We start from the raw sequence: 17,986 nt of genomic DNA, 5'->3' as shown, positions 1-17,986 counted from the left end.
ATTTTTGAATGAGATAACCAGGGCTCCCTCGTCTCTGCCAGATAATAAATGTGGCTACACAGACAGCAGGGCTTCTCATGTCGGTTTTTGTCCCCAAGAGAGTGTTTTGTGGTATGGGGGGGCATTTGTCTAATGCATTCGGACAAGATAAATTGATGAACTATTTGTTTGTGTCAAGGGAAAAATGAATGCACCTCAGGTTTCCTTTAGGCTCTTCCTCCGTAATTACTCTCTCTCTCTGAATGTGACCTCAAAGAGTTGCTCCTGTGTCTTTTTCCGCCCTGCCTCCTCTCCATCTTTCACACTTTAACAAAGTAAAGGGGATTGTCAAGGTCATCTACGCAGGTGTGGGGAAAAAAAGAAGATAAAAAAGAAATAAACAGCCAAACATTTACACATACAACGCACAATCCACCACTATCAGAAAATCATCTTATCACTTTAGTAGGAAGTTAGATAAGAAACACAGTAGAAAAATGTGTGTTCAAACCGCCGATAGAGCACATTAAAGCACTGATTCTCAATAGGCATTAAAACATGGGGAAGTGGTTGATTAGATAGCACACCTGGACAAAGGATATGTGCATGGACACACACACACACACACACACACACAAGTCTGTAAACTTGACATCCACCCATATCCAAAGTGAGTGCAATACATTGGTGTTATTTATTTGCGTTATCAACCCAGGCCTTTTCTTATCGGGACCCTTGATCTGAAACTCTCATCTGAGTGCTGTTAGTTAGCTGAAACCAAAGGGGAGTAATCATACAACCAAATGGTGAGATAATAGTTTCAGTCAATGTGATAACGCCGTGGTTACAGTATTGAGACAGCTGGTTGCAGGCAGATTTGAGTGTTAGCAAAGCAGGTTGAGCACAATGTGAAATCAAACACCTGCTCCCAGCATATGTGTTTGTGTGGCCGTATCATAATGAGGTCATTATGGCAGCTAATAGAGAAAAGATTCAAAAAACTGGTTTGGAGATAAGTGAAGGTCAAAGAGACATACCCTTAGAGAGACGTTCCCTTTATGGTGGAATATGATCTTTCCTTTACATTAAACAATCTATGAGGGTTTTTTTTACAGCAAAACCAAACATTCTTAAATTGCTTGAATGTATTTACACTGACTTAATGCATGAGTACTATGGTAGAATGTGTGTTTTTCAGGATAAATCTGAATAATATATACTTAAAATACTTGAAAAAAAAAGAAAACTATGTGCTTTGATCTTTTCATCTCTATATCCTTCTCAGCTCGCCCACAAAACTGCCTTATAATTACAAAAACAGTGTTTAGCTGGAATCTGGAAGGCAGAAATGTGTTGAGGTTTTCACTCCCATGAAGGTGAGAAAAGATGGAATATACACACACACATACACACAGACACACACATACGGCTGGTGGAGCTCAGAAACTTTGAGGCCATGAAGTTTGACGCGTGGAATGGTGTGTTAATCAAAGACTCCACACTTCCAGCTGGAGCAGCCTCAGTGGGAACGCAGTCTGACATGCACACTCCACAATGTGCTTTTGTGTGTGTGTGTTTCTCATGATAATGTATTCCCTGTCAGCCTCTGTGCTGGTGGTATTTGTGGGCCTGGTTTTCCGTGTGTGTGTGTGTGTATATAGAGCATGTTTGATAGACCTTTTTAATATTCAATTAAAAGGGTGAATTCAATCAAATAAAATGAATGAAATATGTGGATGATTGTCCAGATGATTGTCTAATGTATATTCATTTTGACAGTTGTGTGTCAATGAAACCAAAAGTATGCATGTGATGGGTCTATTCTGCAGATCTGTTTGCAAACCAATAATTGTTTGAACTTCATTCTGTACACATGTACATCTTCATGGACTCGTAGATGGGCAGATCAGTAAAAGGACAAAAGAGAGGATTAGACTAAAAGGAAAAGGAGAGCTACAGAGAAAAACCCAAACAAAAGGGCTCCATTGTTTTATTCTCGCTCATTACTGAAGGGGACAACGATAGCATAATATGCTAATAGGGGGACAATCGTGTGGAATTCAGCTTACATAACTGCTCACTGACCAATTACACAACATGCTTCCTGACACACGGACAGCTACCGGCCCTGCATTTGTCTTTCTATTGCTTTATCAAATACACTCAGCCCTCAAACAAAAACAAAAAAATATATTGCCAATGCCAACCAGAAGTCAGAAGTTCTGTCATCCAGTGATGCATCCACCGACCGATCGTCCCGATGTCACAGCACAGATCCACGGAGCAATCGTTCATTATCACTACACTGAGACCACATGTGCACTGAGACCACATGTGCACTGAGACCACATGTGCAAGAACATCTGAAAACCAAATAGACAGCTGTTTGTAGACCGAGGGAGGAGTGAGAAGCTGAGAAGGAGGGAGAGAGAGAGAGAGAGAGACGGCCATGCAGTCAGACTCCATCTGCTAATGTGCGTCAGTCCCTGACAGTTCTGGCACATCAAAAGAAGCCGATGTACTTCATACCGTGACTTAAAATGCCGCGACAGAAGGCGTCAAAATGCAAAGACCGGTACCCTGGAGCGCAGAGAGTTCTTTCATTTACCATTTCGTTGCCTGTAGTAACAGATATATACACTTCTACGGTCAATTTTCGGATATAGTGCATCATATAGAATGAGCTGAAGTCACAGATGCACCGTAACAAGTCCAAGTGGTGAGCCGAAATATACCAATGAGAGCGTGTAGTATATATATGCAATATTTATTTTGCAAAAATGACCGGACTCTCTCCCAATTACACACACTCGTCCCTCTTAACACAATTCCCAAGCGTCACCCAAGTGCTTTTTTTATTGTGCACAGCCATTACTACGCCCCCCCCCCCCCCCCCCTCCTTCAAGACCGGTCCACGAAATGTTGTCTAACATGGTGCCAAAGCCCTGCTGGTTGCTGGTGTGCCGGAGGATCACATTCATCACTACCCTTCTGTCTGTAGGGGCTCCGGGCGCGACAAAACCGCAGCGTGACCACAATGTGACGGAGCCACCGGCCAGGAGTACCCGAGCAAACTCCCAGTGAGGGCGAGTGAGACGACTGGAGAGTCATAGACGAAAGAATAGCCAAGTATCTGCCATGTCAAAGTCCAATCCAGCAAAATCAGACAAGGTGTCCACCAGCCGAGAGCGCTCGGCACTGCTTAACTGCACGTTTCGCCCACAAATGACAGAGCGGGAATTCCTGTGTGCGTAGCGTTAATGGGTGATGCGGGCAACGTGTAGCGAGGCAGCAAACATGACAGCCAGTCGGATGAATTCTACATCATGCATGGATTCATGGGCCTGCCCGCCGATGCCGTTACATGGCTTGGCACGCCAAGAGGCCTTGAGTGCATTAAAACCTGATGGTTTATGGTCCACTGCCACATATTTTTGTGGCGTAAGCCTAATCCGCCCCATCAGCCACCCAAGTACGTGGTTTTTCAAACTGTCCGGACCTGTCACACTCCGCTCGGGGGGCTGACGTGCAATCAGAGGTCCGCGTGTCCTGCGCCAAGGAAGCGCGGCAAATTGTCCGCTGACGAAAGACTGGAAAGAGTGTGTTTTGGGTTTGGTCCGTGAAGGCTTCAGCCGTCAGGAAGGCTCCAGTGTTTTCCTCTCCGTGGAGCGTAATGGATTCTCCCCGCCAATGAAACACCATTCCGGTTGGTGGCTGCCACCTGAGAGCCTTTCCCACAGTACCCGCCTCCTCTGTCAGAGCCAGACCTCTGCCCTCACTGAAGACACGGGACAGATGGGAGGATGGAGAGACGATGGTTGAGGAGAGGAATGCGAAATAACAATGAATGGAGCAGATGGTAAGAAAAAGGGAGGGATAGTGGGGAATCGGACACTCTTTTTTTTCTATGATGACTGTTGAGAATCGTTGATTTCTCAGCAATGTCTAAACCGCCCTGACATACAGACAGGTTACCGTGACGACCCAACAACACAACACATACAGACACACCCAGTTGCCCAGTTAGCCACCCTTTGCTGCACAACCTCCCTCTTCTGCTGCATCCGTCCATGTTCACCACTTCTGCAGACTGCAGATGAGCAATCAACACAATGACCGAAAAGGAAGTCCACTCCGGAACAATCGCCCATTTATGATTTCATCCACTCATGTTGTGCAAACCCATCAAAAAGGCCAGCGGGATCACAAATGTGTTTTACCTTCTTTCATTGTCGTCCAGGTGAGCAAACAGCACATTCTTGGAAATAGCTTTGGCCAAGGCGGTCATGGTCTTGTAGTCCTTGGGGATCACCTGTGTGGACAAAGCAGTGATATCTGTTATAATCCACTGCATTACACTGCGCAGGTGGACACATGAAACAGACCACCGCAAACACATAATAGGCCTGACTTCAAAGGCAGACTAAATTGAGTAATTAAAGAGCAGCATGTTGGCACACTCTGAAAGGAATATCCGGCACGTGTGTCTGCGTATTTTTGGGAAAAGCCCATCTGTTCAGGGATTACACTCCAAATGTCACACAGCCTTGGAAAATTCACAAGGGGCCTGAACTCATTCATAAAACATGCATTTTCCTGTCCCAGACTCTGTGGTCTGTGTGTGTGTGTGTGTGTGTGTGTGTGTGTGTGTGTGTGTGTGTGTGTGTGTGTGTGTGTGTGTGTGTGTGTGTGTGTGTGTGTGTGTGTATAATGGCAATGTGTGTAGGCACACGAAGGCCTAGGAAGTGTGTATTCATGACGTGGAATCCTAGAAAACACATTTTAGCTTTAGTTTGAAAAAGACAAAAGAAAGACAAAAGGGAAGAGTGACCGGACGAAACTGGACGATTCTTGCTGGAGAATCGCTTGACAAGCTCTGGGAGTGTGTCCCCTTGTGCGTGTGTTTTGTCTCGGGCGGTGGGGGGAGAGGAGGGGGCTAGCTTATAATTACGTTACAGCAACAGATGTGTCCACATGAAGACGACCACGCCGCAGTGTGCACGACGCGCACATAGACACACTAAACCACATCACATGGCTTGGAAAAGCACTGGAAGGAGGAGGTTGGGCTGGACAGGAGTTAGACGAGGACACAGATGCCCAGAGATAAAATAACTCATTTTGAGATTCCTATTTGACGTCAGACACTTAGTTGTCCACTTTATCATTGTCCACAAGATCCAGCCAGACATGGCTACTGTCACCCAGGGTATCAGTAAATGTCTGGGCACTCAGCTTTGTTTCCAGCTTTTGAATCACTGTCGTTATTACTGCTACTTGCCAGGGTGAGGTCTACAAATTCTTTTCTAGCCAATAAGTCGTAGGAAAGCGTAGGAAAGTGATTTTTAATCATTTACCAGCTGTGCCTGCAAGCAGCCAACCAAACGCTTTGTTACATGTGGGCTCAATGAGGAAGTTAGTCGGGTAGAAACTGAAGTAAGGCTTCAGAATTGCGCTTGGATCTGCATTTTTTTGCTTCAACGGCATTTACATACATTCGGAATTGAGCTGTGATACAAAGGCCTTTTTTTATGCCACAAGAACCCTTTACAGTTGGAGGCCCATTTTTGTCTCCACCCGTTCAAGAGGCTTTTAACAGTAGTTCCCATCAATCTGTGGTCAGCACTGCAAATCACCCTGTCAACGTCATCTCCGGGCCGACGGGCCTCACGATCTGTTAAGACTAGTGGCGCTTTACAGCAAATCTCCTTTTAATCAGATGAGCAGGGTGAGCTAATTGATTGTGCTCCGTTTAACAGCTGCTGATTTTCACGCTGGATTCTTTGATGAAAATGATGATGTAGAGGGTGTTGGCACATTTATTGCAGGCGTGTGTGTGTGTCTGTTACCTCGGTGTAAATTGATGGTCGAATAAACTGCTCTTTCATGCTGAAGCAATAATACGCTTTCATCTTATAATTCGGTTTTAATGAAATTTTCTCTGATGGCCTGTTGTGTTGACTAAGCACATGAATTCATTTGTTTTTTGCATGCGGCTGTCTGTTGTGTCCATCTGTAAGCGTGTTTGTTGTGTGTGCATGTGTGTGTGTGTGTCTGTCTGTGAGATAGTGAGCAACACAGTGAAGAGAATGAGGCTGGAGATCCTCAACACATCAACACATTACTGCAGTGTTTGACTTTAGAGCCACGAACACAAATGCACGAGGGTGAGTTGTACAAACCTGACACACACACACACACACACACACACACACACACACAGACACACATTCACTGAATGCTTCAGTGGCCATGCGATTACAGCGTGGTGATGGGAGTTGGAGCAGTTTTGTCATTACCCAGCAATCAATGGCCCGTCAAGCTAATTAAAAATGAACAAACACGGCCATGATACAATGTACAAAGTATGTAAAGGTATTAGCGTGCGTCTATAAAGGTGAGTAATAGTTTCTGGCAAAATGGCATCCTTTCCAGTAACTCCTTTAAATTGTGGATTCTGTTCCAAAATGATTATTTTTAACCATATTTTCATACCGTCAGACAACCCAGAAATGCAAAGAGCCATTAAATGTGTTATCAGATTGTATGTAATGTTATTATGTTTTCTTTATTTGTCAAACAGCATTTCCAAGAGGGGCCCAGTTTCCCCGTTTCTGTGGCTCAGCTCAGTCAGCAAACACGTAAAATCATCTTTAGATCCCATGAGTGGGAGTGTACCATGATCCATCTCACATCACAATTTTCAATCTCAGCATTAGTGCCGAACATCAGTTCAACAGCTGGTTCAACAAACAAAATGAATGAACCGCAGTCGTTTTGTGTGCGTTCACTAATAGCTGCACAGCTCATCTCCCTCTTCACTGTCACGACGATTCGACGAATGTGTTCTCGAGTGGGTGTCAACGGACCAACAGCGCAAACAAATAAACAATCAACCTACTTGTTGATGTTTTGGCTCGAATGAGACTGTCACTTATGCTTATCCTCCTTTTTTTCTCCATTGTGTGGTTTTCTATTTTTAAAGGCTTTCAGTTCACCTGCGTATGCACAGCTGCTACGTGTTTCTACCAGTTGGTGAAACACGTCAACACAAATAAAAGATTTGTTGAACAGACGTCGTCGGCCACTGACCTTGCGTACGTAGCTGACGGCGTCCTCTTCGGTGTACACCTCCGCGCTGACCCCTCCCCTGCGGCGCCGAGCCTTGACAACGGGGTTGGGCGGTGGGGGAGAAACCTCATCGTCGTGTGAGTCCGACTGGCTGTTAGATTTCTGCCGTGCCATGATCTGCTTGCATTCTTCCTGTAAAGACAAAAGGCGAGACCAGTTTATTTTATGACGGGCAAGCAAAGAGGGAGAGAAGAAATGGGGTTAAAGTATTAGTAATTAGTAATTAAATAGCAAACGGTCCATCAAACCAGTGACCATGTTGACAGGCTCATTAAATGCGAAAAAAGGGTGCATACGTGGAAAAAAACAAATCAACTACCACTGCAGCTTCAGTCGAGACAAACAAGGTCATCTGAGAACATCTGGTATTCTTCCTGAGCACAAAAGATCACACAAAGACGGCTTGACAAATCTCTCCGGACACCTTTTCCTACGTCAGGCGCCTCGTAGATTCTTAACCGGGTCAGACTGTGTCCTGAGGACACGCTGTCTGGACATCGTGCTGCCCCGAAAAGCATCAAATATTAATATCTGCAAGCTTGAAATTGCAGAGATAAGAAGGCCCTGCAAGGTAGTGTCCTGCTTCTCAGGTAATAAACAACAAGGAATAAAGACCAGAAACCGACGTTCAAAAGGAGCGACTCGGGAGGCTTCTGACTCCCTGTGTTTTCAACTGCCGCATACGAGGAATCACTGATTGCGCACTTGATTAACACATAAGCATAAGCACACAAAGAAACCACTGTAGGCTTGTTAATGTGTGATTGCCATGAGACAAGGGCAGGGATAACAGCCCTTCATAGTCGACTGCCTTTTGTGTTGCCAGTAACAATGAATGAATGAATCGAAGGAATAAACACAGACGCGCCCCGTGTCTGTGTTTATTCCTTTATTTGAGCGCATTGGGTTGTCTAATAGCACAGTGGGGAACGAGTTGGCCGCATAATTATTCACCACCACATGTTTTGGTACAGTAACAATAGAAGCTGTTGGCTGGTTTATTGCATTGCTGCCGGGTAGCCAGAAACAAAAAAAATTAGTGAGAGGAGGCACCGTTAAACTGCAGGACAGAATCACCAGAAAGAACCAGAACCAGGAGAGAGAGATGAACAGTCCATCACAAGGATTTAATTCCTTAACTGATCGACAAAAATCAGCACGTCCAAACGTCGCAATTTCAATATTCATAACTTATTATTGATCATCAACAAGGACAGTAATCAATATGGGAATTTTGTTGCGACCCCACAAAGGGTAAATGCAGACTAATTAAGTTCCCACCACCTCTAAGTGTGTTGTATAATTCAAGTGCCTCCATTTTCCATGAAGCGCAGTGAGGCAACTTCTTTCTCTGCAAACCGGGAGAGGGGAGAAGAAAAGAAGAAGACGACCTGGAGCAGCTGGGAGCAGAGTGATTACTGAGTGCCTTGAGCAGGCAGCAAAAAAATGGCTGCTGCCTCACTCTGCGGACGGGGACGTGAAGACGGGGGAGGAAGCGTAGGACAACCGGTGACCGAGAACTCAACGCAAAGACGACGGAAAGGAAAGGAGGTGACCTCCAAAACTGAGATAAACAGACAAACGGGCAAGTCCAGACCTCAGCACTTCTCGGCGGAGTCTTCGTATCGGTGACGAATGCTGTGATGATGCAAAACAGAAGCCGTGCAGTTACACACCTCAGTTCTTCTTCTGTGTGGTTATCCTTTCATCTCAATCTCTCTCTCTCTCTCTCTCTCTCTCTCTCTCTCGCTCTCTCTCTCTCTCTCTCACTGAAGACCTCTCTCTCTCCCTCCCGCTAATTACATCACTGAAAACAGTGTGATGATCACGCACGCACATACCCAGACATACGCACGCATCCTGCTTACGCAGAGTCACTGCCTGGGGAAACGAGGCCAGCAGTGGGAGAAGAGGTCGAGCGAGATAACGGCATCAAAACACGCATACGCGATGGCACTAACGCGTGCGCACAGGAGGACCGCAGGGCGAGAGGAGAGCTCTCACAGCTTAAACCAGGTCTGCGATGAGGTAAACACACTACTGCTGCTTAAGGGAAAAGCTACAACAAACACATCCCTTTATTCCGAGCAGCGCCGATAAACACATCAGGAAAACCTCAGTATCGCTGTCAACACAGCCAGCTGGCGCCAAGCATCTTCACCGTGCGCTGAAACTTCGACACGCATCGACCGACAGTCCAAGTGTTGCATCTGACTTGCCTCCCGCCTCCATCAGATTACAGCGGTTCGAGTTCGAGGAGGTCGGCAGAGGTATTTACCATGGCACGGAGGAGGGCCCTGGGCCGGGCGTGCTGCGTGTCCCCTCGGCCCGTCGAACGCACCGGGCATCAAGTCAACGTGCGGGTGTGTCAAAGTGTGCGTGGGAATCAACACACACACGGATCCCCAGCTCACGCACACCTGACACACGGGCCAAACAGCTGCAGCAGCATCAGCAGCAGCATCTTCCCAAACCAGCTAGAGTTAGAGAGTGTGTGTGCGCGTGTGTGTGTGTGTGCAAGTAGTCATTGATCAATCCAAGCTTGCCTGTAAGAGAGAGCGGCAAGATGTCTGTAATCCCCACGACAGAGCAGCCGAAGAACAACACTAGCGATGAAAACACTCATCACAGCTAAACGCTTGTTCCTCCATCGCTCCTGCGCAACTGTGTGTCCCTGCTTCCTCAGCCCTCTCACTCCTTTTCTCTCCCTCTCTCTCTTTCTCTCACACACACACTCACAATCATCTGGCGCAACGAGCGGCTTCTCCCCCCCCCTCCCTCCCTCCCTCCCCACCCCCGTCACTATGACGACAGGGTGCTGCGAGCATCCTGGATAAGGTGGCGGTGAGTCCGAGCCGGAAGCCGCGGCGGCTCTCACACCTACATTCCCACACGCACCCGTTGTGACGCCTGTTGACAGGTTGTCTCATCCGTCTCCAGGGAGGAAAATTACAGAAAATCGTCCCCTTAGTACCGACTTCTGTTCTGACCAAATGCCGCGCGCCGAGGGCTCCAAACATTCCTGTACGGATGCATCATCGCCCCATACATGCTGTGCCAGACACTGGTCTGTGCCATGCAGTGTCTCCCCTCCCTCCTTGTTGTTCTTCAGCCCCACCCGCAAGCTTTGCGCTTGGGTCACAGGGTCAGGCTGCACAAAGTGAGCGCTTTTGTGGCTCCAACAAATCCTCACACTGTTTTGGTCCCGGGGGTCTAAAAAAAACATAAACAGAAAACAGCAGCACGACAGTGTGGCTTCTGATCTCATATGTCCTCAGCGGAAGCGGAGGAAAACTTTTTCTTGCAACGCAATTCACCATCTGCAGGCGCAGCAGCAAAGGGGAAAAAAACGCCGCAGTTTTTTAGTTTTGTTTTACCTTTTTTTGCTCTACTATTTTTGTGTAATTACTATGTCAGCCTCTCTCCTCTGCTCTCCTCTGCTCTCCTTTGCGTCATCATCAGCGGCTGGATGCCAGGCAGAGGGAGAGAGCGAGGACGGGAGACAGAGGACACAGGCGGGACGAGGACACAAAAGCACTGTAAAAAGTGGGCTTTCCGCACATCGGCGTCTGCGTGAGAGTTTATAGCGAAGAATGGAGACAGACAAAAGATGGCACACATGCAATTACAGCCAAACTCGCTCACGTCAAAGGTCACTGTTATTTCACCATTATTCCAATTTCTACAAATGAATGGTCGTACTAAAAACGGGCCTGTTCTGTTTTGTTAATTCCCTGAGCTAATTTGCGCAAAGCAGATATGAACAAAAGTTAAAACTACCTCTTATTCTAATAGCTATGACTAACCAATATTAATCATCACTCCATCCATCATGCTTAGCGCATGAACCTGGCCGATAAGCTCAGCGTCCCCAGCAGCACAAATACATAAAAATATCTGTTCTTTCACAAAGTGCATTTCTGATGTTATTACGAAAAAAGCCTCCATAAGCTGTTACCTTCGGTAGCCCTAATCCAGCGACGGAGACGATTTCACTCTGCCCTGCCAGAGCTGAAAGCGAGCAAGTGGACCAAAAACAACAAGGTGCCACACACACACACACACACACACACACAGTTAATGAAGCATGGAGAGCTGATCCACCGGTGGAGCTAACAGTCTACTCATCACTCTGTTCCACACCATTACTGCACCACAATAGGCAGAAGGTCTGCTGCTGTATTTGGGCTGTGTGTCAGTGAGCAGTGCGCGCCTACAAAATCATTTTGGCATTTTTCTATGTTGTCGCAAGAAACACAGAATCGTCTCGCTATCCTAAAATCAACTCTCGCCTTTTGGGGATTTTTTGAATGTCGACCCTCAAACGTAACCGCTGAAACCATTAAAACTTTGACAAATTCTAAATTCTAAAATAAACTTGTGTGGGCCCCAACTAATTATTATTAAACTGCTGCTACAGAGAGATGAGCAGCAGGAGCAACATCTGTATATATTAAAGGATGCTAGAGGGAGTTTTTTCGGTATTGATGGTTTGCTGTTGTTCAGTTGTTGAGTATATAGTATATAAAGACTGCAACATGGAGCTAAAGTCTGAATTTAAAGGAAATTCTTCGCGGCTGAAACTTTATTGGTGTTGATACTCAACCATGAGTAAATTAATCTAAAACAATTTTGTCATTTAAGTCATTTATTTTGCTCGCTTTTCAAATGTGAGTATTTGTTTGAATTTGTCTGAAATATTTCCCATAATATCTTTGTGTTTTGGATTGATGGGAAGCCAAAGCAAAACATTTGAATATTTCAGTTTGGGTTTAGAGAAATTATAATTAAAATATTTCACTATATTTTAACATTTTATTGAAAATACAAAGAACAATTATTAATAATGAAATGAATCCTCAGATTTATTGATAATGGAAATAATTTGTTACAGTCCTACAATTTATTTTGCAATGTACAAAATAAATGATGCTGCCTGCTTTTCCTGTGTCTTGATGTAACATTGCCTGACTTTCTGTGCACATCTGTCCTTTCCCCCTTTGCTGATTCTGACGTCCTTTACATCTTACTGTTGTTCCCCTACTCTGCTCCTCTACCACCAACCACAGATGCAACGGGCAGATGAGAGAGGACAAAGAAGGACCACCAGGGAAACAGGTACTGGGGGTCCAATTTACCTGTAGGGGCCCCCAGGGTGGGCCAGGGAGGAGGTTTAGGCCTGGGTCACTGCGTGCACCCCAGGATGATTTGACAAAACACGCCGCTCCCACAGTGGCAGCGATGAGTGAAACAGAAGCCGGAGGCACTAATTACACCAAAACGTGCGCACGGGACGTGGAAGAGTACTGCTGCTCTAACTAATGGCACAGCATAAAATAAACTAAAGGAAATAGATGAATATAGGGGAGGTATTTCCGCACCTAATTCAGCTCTAAAACGGATTCAACAAAGATCCAAACCCTTGTGACGGACTGTCAGTCAGAGGCTTCTGAAGAGGGTGGGATTTGTTATGATAGGTCCCGGTGACAGCTGAATGGGCGGCGGCACGGAAATGCTTCTCGTCTTACACAGGGACGGAGATTCAGCGGCTGATTGACCGATGGACTGACAGACGGAGTGAGGAGCTCCCAGAATGCAATGCGATGGGATCTTTCACAGGCAGGCGTTCGCATTTGTCGGCTATGCTTCATGGTGCTGTGGGAAGATTATGTGGAATCAACGCAACGCTTGCCAGTCGAATGTAGGGACAGAAAGAGATATTTTTTTTAAACCCCTATGGTTGGTAACAAAGTGCTTAACAGTCACGCGTTTTAGCACAATTTTTAAAAAACATAGGAAGTAAAAATAATAATTAAGAACAATTGAAAATAAGTTGGCACTAAAAAAAAAGTACAATCATTTTTTACATCAACCAACAGAGAAAAAATTGTTACGTTATGTTGCTAAGTATTGAAAAGATAAAGAACAAGACGGATGAGAGAGAAAGTGTAAAAACCCTGAAGTAAATCATGAGACCCAAACATATGACAGTCCTGTGAGCATAACAAATAAAAGGGGCATTGATAACACATTCAAACACAACAAAAAACAACGTCAACGTCTTTGTAAAAAAAGAGATAAGATAAATGTGCTTTTAGATGCTAGACCTACTTGCAAACAAACAAACACCCAAAAAAGACAACAGAGCCACTTTCGCAAAATAGTTCCTAATTTTTTGATTTGCGATCACAGAACAGCGGCAGGGCACCGTTATCCAGATGTGCTGCTCGGTCTCACATCCAAGTAGCGCACACACACGCAGTACAGATGGAGTTGCCAGCGCAGAGTCAACAGAGTCGACAGAGACGCATCTTAAGTCCGCAGACATCTTCTCACTGAAGCTAATAGAAAGAAAAGGAGCAGACGGGAGAGTAGAGAAAATCCTCGATTTCATAAAGTGAAAAGTGGATTTGCATGACTGACCCGGCAGAACCAGCGTCCTCATACTCTACACGTTCAGTCCTTGTACTTTTAGCTGACCGATGAGAAAATGTTACCATCCATCATTAGCAGTGTGGGGCAAGTTACTGAAAATGAGTATTTAGTTACAGTCACTAGTTACTTATTTTAAAGGTAATTGAATTACTTACAAGTTACTGTGTATCAAAAGTAGATAGTTACTCTGGAAAGTAACTTTTAAGTTACTTTTATGTCTGTTATTTAAATGTAATGAATATAAATAGTACTGAACAGTCAAACACAATAAACATATTTTTTAGACCTATTTATTGTAATCAACAGGGCAACAGGCCTTCAAATCAAGCAATAGTACAAAAGTCCTTTTTAATACTTAACTTAATACAAAATAACAGTTTCAGGCATTTGCCTGAAGGCAACTGACTCGACAGTTGATGCATCTCATCTTCAACATAGCGAGCAATCAATCTATTCAGCTGCAGCTGCACTGCAGTCCGTGTAAAGTGGAGCCGTGGTTGTTTGCGTGGAGCGGCGCCTGCAGCATCCGCGGGGCTGCGCTCTTTCGTCATGAGCGACGCGATGCTGTTTACGTGCACGTACGGCGACTATTCTGTGACACACAACGTTTGGTGGCCACAACTATTTTGTGCTGACAGGCAGCTATTTACTTACTATTTGCCGGCCCTCCGCTTTGCGTCACAAAAGAGAGTAACGCGAGTAACAAACTCATTTCAATTTCAGTAATTGTAACTGCGTTAATTTATTTAAACATGTTACATGCTCGTTACCGCTAAAAGTAGTGGAATTACAGTAATGCGTTACTTTGTAACGCGTTACTCCCAACACTGATCATTAGGCACATGAGTGTCAGCAAGAGGACTGTAACAATGAACCCTGTGTGGTAGAAACGCAGTGTCTGTTCGTCACTGTTTTTACATCTTGCAAACTTTTGTATTAAAAAGTCATCAAACTTAAGTGCCTAGTTAAAGATATTATAAACTGAACAGCCTTGCCGTAAACATTCAGTAGCAGAGACAAACCCGAGGTTAGAGAATGTCTTTAAAATGTCCTGGTAGAAGTCTCAGCAATTGTTTGTTTGCTTTACAACGTAGTGGGTCACAAATCAAGTTAAACTCCTCATAAAATATACACACTAAACTGAGCTCGTAGAGCTCAAGTGATGAGAACACTAATCCGAAGATGCTCTTTGAGCGATCACAGGAATCCTCACTGTGCACAAATAGGCAAGCAGGCAAGATAATTCTTACTTTCCCATTCACTATTTCAGCACAGAACCAAAGACATGTTATTATACCGGAAACAAAAGTTAACAAATAACTCCAGCCGGACTAATAATTAACTGTGTCATCAAGTCGATGTATTTGTGAGTCAAGTAGGAGAGAGACACCAAGTAGAGGAGGGAAAAAGCAAACGGGGGGGTCGGGGGGACATCAAAGGGCAAAAGCAAGGGAGGGGATGATGGAGAAACTGAAACAGAAAAAACACATTTCCCAGATAAGATTGTGAACGTTCTATGAAATGGATCCTGTGCAGATAAGAAATGAGGTTAAATTAGGTCTGGAAAATGGGGAGAAAGACTACGCCGGTGATCTAATTGGCACAAAGAAATACTTAAGGGAAAAATATAAGTGGGAAGAGGGAATACACCTTGTGAATAAAGGGGCTCATTCAACACAAGATAGACTATCTATCCTCTACTGTTGCCTAGGTTACCGCCTGCACTGGGTGACGAGTGAAAAAGGAAAGAGAAACGCAGACAACACAGAGGGTGAAGCACAGCAGAAAATGTGATGACAAAAGAGTACTTTGCGTTATCTCCTTGTGTTGACAACAACAGATTCAGAGTCTGAAGGACTGCGGGGGACAGACCCGACACCTCGACTCAACAAAACTTTAACTGTTGTTTGGTCCTGAACCAAATGTTGCCTTAAAAGTCAACCTGCGCCAGAGGAAGGAAGCATAAAAAGCTTCTGAAATAACTGCGACACCAAAAAACTTGACTTGTTTAGATTCCAATAATGACTGAGCTCAAAACACAAGGGTGGGTTGACTGGAATAGTGTTGGGCAACCGTGGGCCTTAGAGGGTTGTTTATTCTAACTACTTCTTCACAGCAGGTGATTTCTCTGACCGCATTTCAACAACACAACTCAGGCAATACGGTCAATCCTCACTAACTTAAAATATGCAGTTTTCTACCCTGACTTTCGTCCTTGACACAAAAACACAAGCATCAATTGCAACATATCGTCGAATCGCATACGCCGGCTTTGTCCATGACATCCGAAATTCTAAATTACCGTCTGCGAAAAGATTAGGGGTGCTCACGACATCTCGGGTGATTGGCTTTGACCAACAACAACAACAAAAAGACTGGTTTCTTCTTCACATAACTCCTGGCAGACTATCGGCACGCAAAGTGCACTGCTGCCGACCTCCGGTTCAAAACAACAACACGTTTGGATTTTGCAAACAGAGGTTAAGTACGTGTTTATGTGCATACCGACAGAGACGTGAGATCCATCTGGCATTCTTATGTCAGGTGCGAGCCGGCGTACCGGAGACCCACGGCAGCGCGTGCGCACATTGTGTAAATGTGCACGCACGCACACACACACACACACACACACACAGCTCACAAAGAGGAACAAGTAATAGGATGGGTCCCTTCACATGACGCAAAACCACAGACCCCCTTTTCTCTGGATGAACAAAACACTATTTCCTCTCATGCAAACAGAAGCATTATGTGCTGATGTTAGTTTTGCAATCAAGGAAGCAGCCCAGACTATTGTTTTTTCAAACGACAGGGTTTGACGTTTGCTGCGTCAGACGAGATCGAGGAGTGAAAACCAAAACATTCCGAGTAGGATTTTGCTCTTAAGAGGTCAGCTTAAATACATTCACCTCCTGCCTGTATACGTCTGCTGAGCTTTGCCACATCCATCTGTATTCGCTCTGCCTCGCTGACTATGCAGCCTGACAACAGCTAACAGCAGCAGAAGCTCCACTGTCACTGCTGTGCTCAACAAACTGTTGACAAAAATGATGTTTGGTCTGTAAGGATGAATGAATTCCAGGGTAACAAATACATTGATTTCACCACAGAGGCAAAGCTGAATAAACTTGAATAAACATGATGATCGAATCAGATGACTCTCACATGCTAACGTGCGCATGACTCCAGCAAGGATGGAGACCTCTCCTCCAGGCATCGGGATGCTACATTCAGCCCCGGCTACATCTGATGTTGCTTCACAATCGCCTCTGTTGTTTGAGACTTCTTTCCACAGCCGAGAGGTCCGACATGGACGGCCTACGGCTACATCTCGTACACCTCTTTGAAGTCCGTGAAACAGCAGCGCAAAGAGTAGAGCCCACTGTTTAAACAAAGACATCATATGATCCATTCATTAGCAAACTACCCACATGCTTCGTGTCTCTGCTCGATCAAAGAAAAAGTGTCGGAGAAGATGATTTATTGGGTCTAAATTGTAGAAAACAATTGACCTGTATATCCTTCAATACTTCATAACAGCATTACAAAACCTCCAAGATATTCAGGACAAAACCACATGATCAATACAGCGGGAGTCTGTGAAATGTAATGTAAATGTAACTGTAGAGGTGTCGGAGCCGAAAGAGACGAATGCGAAACGTCATCTGAGCAGTCGCACTGTTTGTGAGCCACAGGAAATGTGCTTCAGAGGTGTAATAACCTTATTTCTGATCTGGGTATTTTTTCCCATCATCTCACAAAAGCCTTTTCTCCTCCCCAGCTATTATCCTTAAACAAATGTGCGAATGTGTCATCTCTTTTTTCTCTCTGCTCACGGACCGACGGGCCGGCGGTCCTGCAAACAGGACATCTTCCCTTTATAGATGCTCCTCTCAGTCTCCCTGATGGGTTCTGATGTATGGTGGTGTTACAAATTCCAGTTGAACCAATGCAATGTAATAAGCAACTAAAACAACGTTTGCACATAGCATCTCACTGCAAATGAACATTCATGTCATTGATCATATTCAGGGTAAAAGTGCATTATAAATTAAGAACTTCAATCTCACCAAACAACAACACAGAGCCCCACATTAGAAATAGAAAGATACCCAGGCTTAGAAACCTAAATCCCACTAAACAGACCATCACCAACCTTCTCCAGCTTTTCAAAATGCTCCCGCAGGAACTTCATAGGACGCTCAGGCTTAGCGATGCAGAGGTTCACAATGCACTCTTTGAGGATCTGCTGGATGTTGTGCTTCTGCACAAAGATTTCACAGCCCTTCAAGCTCTCGTCTTCTTCCAGAGTGGAGGAGGAGGTGGCCATCTTATCTTTTATCTCTGTGGCAGTGGGAGAAAACAGGGTGGACCATGAGAGGAGGGGAGGGAAAGTTCCATACAGAAAGTGGTAGATCAGGGGCAAAGGAGGGGCATACAG

At 45.0% G+C, this 17,986-nt stretch overlaps 1 protein-coding gene across 6 annotated transcripts in view; it reads right to left on the bottom strand.

Annotated features, from left to right (window-relative positions):
• The window catches only part of prkar1b (protein kinase, cAMP-dependent, regulatory, type I, beta), a 48,983-nt gene that overhangs the window by 29,353 nt on the left and 1,644 nt on the right, over positions 1-17,986 (bottom strand). Inside the window, exons 2-4 of one of the 6 annotated variants that reach the window (XM_040190851.2) lie at positions 17,702-17,889; positions 7,072-7,242; positions 4,200-4,291 (exon numbers count right to left, since the gene is read on the bottom strand). In XM_040190851.2, coding sequence (XP_040046785.1) covers positions 4,200-4,291; positions 7,072-7,242; positions 17,702-17,875 — 437 coding nt within the window. In that variant the 5' untranslated portion in view covers positions 17,876-17,889. Of the gene's footprint in view, positions 1-4,199; positions 4,292-7,071; positions 7,243-8,707; positions 9,987-10,008; positions 10,184-11,068; positions 11,263-17,701; positions 17,890-17,986 lie in introns of those variants that run through there. The other 5 variants (XM_078083785.1, XM_040190853.2, XM_078083784.1 and 2 more) reach the window with 5 other exon arrangements.

This window comes from Gasterosteus aculeatus, chromosome 11 (genome assembly GCF_964276395.1).
Source record: "Gasterosteus aculeatus chromosome 11, fGasAcu3.hap1.1, whole genome shotgun sequence".
In the NCBI taxonomy this organism is placed as follows: Eukaryota; Metazoa; Chordata; class Actinopteri; order Perciformes; family Gasterosteidae; genus Gasterosteus; species Gasterosteus aculeatus.
Note: the sequence above shows the minus strand (reverse complement) of the source record. Positions and strands in the feature narration are given on the sequence as shown.